Genomic DNA, 3342 nt, shown 5'->3' on the forward strand with positions numbered 1-3342 from the left:
AGCAATGATGATCCAACAAAAGAAATTGTAGGAATTGAAAAAAACAATCTGACAGCAAAATGGGGAAGTAAATGAGTGTAAGAAGGGTGGAGGAAATAACTAGAGGTTTGCAAAACAACGTGTGAGTAAATTTTAGGGTAAGGGCCTTGGTATCAGTGACAAAGTGAAATGAATTTCAGTGTCGAAAGATAAAAGGCAGAGTGGAATGGAGTATGAAGTGAAAAGAAAGTTAACAAGGACTTTTTGAAGCAGAAAATATCCAAACGCTTCCTCATTTTCATATTTTTCTTCCCAATCACTGGACACTATGATGTCATGTCAACTTAAAATTCTTTGAACTTTGGTGATAAAGATTTAAAGCCCCTGGTTGTCAACAACACATTCCAATAACCATGTAACATCACTGACTTTTAAAACCTTAGTAGCTTCATTTATTTTTTCTAGGAAGATTAAGATCCTTTTCTTCCTACTATGTCATTTGTCTTTTCTCTTCTATGACTACTTCAAACTAAGTCCTGTTTATTCATTTAATTTTCTGATTTAGGGAAGATTTTTAGGTTGAAAATGCAATCACAGCTGCTAAGTCCCTTAGAAGCCATCTTAGAAAGTTAGAGGCTGCGTGCTTCTTCTTACTCATACAAGCACACAGAGATAATAGCACCCTCCTACCCTCTTGCACATTGGCAGTGCCTTCACTGTTAACCCCTTCTCATTTTGTCCTCATTGCATTTCCATTTCTGTTACTTTATTTTAATATGTGAGTTGACTTCCTACAAGAAGTGAAATTCACTCTTTTACAGTAAGTGGACTGAAAGGGCCTCTTGACAGCTAGTAGAATTCTTGAATCTACCTGTCTTCCCCTAGACACAAATCAACCTTCACTGTGAAGATAAATGTGATAGACATCTCGGGTCATACAGTTGTGTTAGTATCAAAAACATCATACTTAATTGCTTAACAGATGAACTAGACTATTTTGAATTTGATGTATTTATGAGACACATTGATTAACATGTCATACTGTACAATACTTTTATTTGCTTTATGCTATCATTATTCTATTATGAACAGTTGACTAAAATTTCTCAAATGCTTTTGAATAACAGTGGAATATTTTAATTAGTTAAATAGGTACTAATATCATAGGCCATTAAAGTGCTGGGACAGTTATAATTGCAAAATCCTTTAATGCTGGCAAAACATAGGTACCTCTAATTTGCACAATTTTGTGACTATTTTAGTAAATAGAGAAGAGAAATGAGTAAGAGATCTAAACATCATTTCTTTTGACCATTTTTGTGAGTGACTCTATTACTTGCTTATTTCTCAGGCTGTAGATAATGGGATTTAATAAAGGAACTATGACAGTGTAAAATAGAGACTCCATCATATCTTGGTCATCAGCCTGTGGGGAAGCAGAGCCTACATACATGAAGGCGAGGGGGCCATAGTATAAAGATACAGATAAGAGATGAGCTCCACAGGTGGAGACGGCTTTTCTTATACCTTTCACAGACCTCTTTTTCAAGATTGTATAGAGGACAAACGTGTAAGATATAAGAACAGTCCCAATGGTGAAAACTTGAATTGAACCTGAGAAAATAAAAACCATGAGAAAATTAATAGAAGAATCAGTACAGGAAATTGTTAACAATGGGATAATGTCACAGTAAAAGTGATGTATTATGTTGGAATTACAGAAGGTTAATCTGTAAAACAAACCTTCATGAATTACAGCATGAAGAAGGCCACCTAGAAATGACAAGATTAATAGCCGGATGCATAGTCCGTTGGTCATAATGACTGGATAAAGTAAAGGTTTACATATGGCTACATAGCGATCATATGCCATTGTTGCCAAGAGAAAACATTCTGTAGTTACACCAATTGCAAAGGAAAAAAATTGTATCTTGCATTCAGAGAGAGATATGATCTTACTCTTAGCTAAGAAGTTGATCAACATCTTCGGAGTCACTGTGGATGATAACAAAGCATCCACAAAAGCCAAATTCCCGAGGAATAAATACATTGGGATATGAAGGTGAGGCTCTTTCCAGATGACAGCAATCAGGCCAAGATTCCCCATGATGGTGATGAGATATATTACTAAGAATGCCAGGAATAGGGGTATTTTCCATTGTGGTTGATATAAAAATCCTGTGAGAACAAACTCTGTCAGCAATGTTGCATTTTCTTCCTCCATGTCCTCACTGCATGTCCTCTAAAATAAAATACAACAAATGAAAGGGAACATTTGCAATGGCATTATGAGTTGAAATTGGGGAAGAGGTGTTGCAATGAAGTGTGCAATTATCAGAGCCCTCTTAATTTTTTGATCATTATTATAAATAATAAATCCTATATTTAAGGTGTTAATGAAATGAAAAAATTATATATTATTGTTTGAAAATTGGGTAGTAATATGCATTCTCTGGATTCTCTAAATTTATGTGCACAATCTTGAATGTGGTAGAACAATCCTGTGTCTGGTACATGAATGGAGGTCCTGGAGAAAAGGTTTTTGAAAGGTCTGAATAAAAATCAATGAAATAAATGCCATGTGAAGAATCTTACACTTTTTCATAATATAACTATGTACTAAATACTTTAAGATGGGAAATAGCATCCTAAAACAGTTTCTAAATTTTTTGATAGTGTAGAAAATATGCTGTGGGATGGGGAAATTGGACTAAGGGGTACTAACTAGAAACTTGTTACTAAGGTCGCAACAATCCCAAATCAAATCACAAATGAAAATTATCTGGAAGGTGTTTTATGAAAAATATAGATTGCGAGATTTTAATGTAGAAATTGATTATTTCAGAAATGAGTTCTAGAAATCTGTCTTTAAAAATACCCTCAAGGTGATTCAAATGAGTGCTAGGTGTCTAGTCCATGTGTGATATTACATTGGAAGAGATGGTAAGACAAAGAAATAGATTCCAAAGAATTCAGAATGTAGATTCTCTAGTATTCTATGACATATTTGGTGGGAAACAAAAGGTAATAAAGGAGGTAAGAGTCACTTGGTGACTGGGTAGTTGGTCATTAAATATTAAGGATGGGAACTCAGATATGCTAGCAAGTTCTTGGAGTGAGCATCCTGCAGCCAACTAGGTAGATCCAATCAGTAATACAAGCCTGTTAGAGCTTAACAGAAATAATTACTTGGAATTATTGTGGTAGTCAAAGGCACAGTTAAGAATGATGTATCCATTGGAGAGTAACAAAGAAACAAAAAGAGTGGCAAGAAAATCAACTGGAGCAAGTTATGTTAAAGAGGTAACAAAGTGGACATATGTCCCATAAATAGCCAAGATGTGATCTTTTTTTGCCATCCAT

The 3342-nt window shown here is 34.7% G+C and overlaps 1 protein-coding gene across 1 annotated transcript; it reads right to left on the minus strand.

Annotated features, from left to right (window-relative positions):
- Window positions 1–1190: 1190 nt before the first annotated feature.
- Window positions 1191–2256, minus strand: LOC108515837 (olfactory receptor 5H14). Its single transcript, XM_017853006.1, has one exon. It carries the CDS (start codon window positions 2201–2203, stop codon window positions 1271–1273), a length of 933 nt encoding a protein of 310 aa, XP_017708495.1. The 5' UTR covers window positions 2204–2256; the 3' UTR covers window positions 1191–1270.
- Window positions 2257–3342: the final 1086 nt, after the last annotated feature.

Source organism: Rhinopithecus bieti, unplaced genomic scaffold (genome assembly GCF_001698545.2).
Source record: "Rhinopithecus bieti isolate Rb0 unplaced genomic scaffold, ASM169854v2 scaffold_36476, whole genome shotgun sequence".
Classification (NCBI taxonomy): domain Eukaryota; kingdom Metazoa; phylum Chordata; class Mammalia; order Primates; family Cercopithecidae; genus Rhinopithecus; species Rhinopithecus bieti.

Bases quoted from the DNA above. Each gene is read 5' to 3' on its own strand.
- LOC108515837 (XM_017853006.1), bottom strand. From the start codon at position 2,203: ATGGAGGAAGAAAATGCAACATTGCTGACAGAGTTTGTTCTCACAGGA.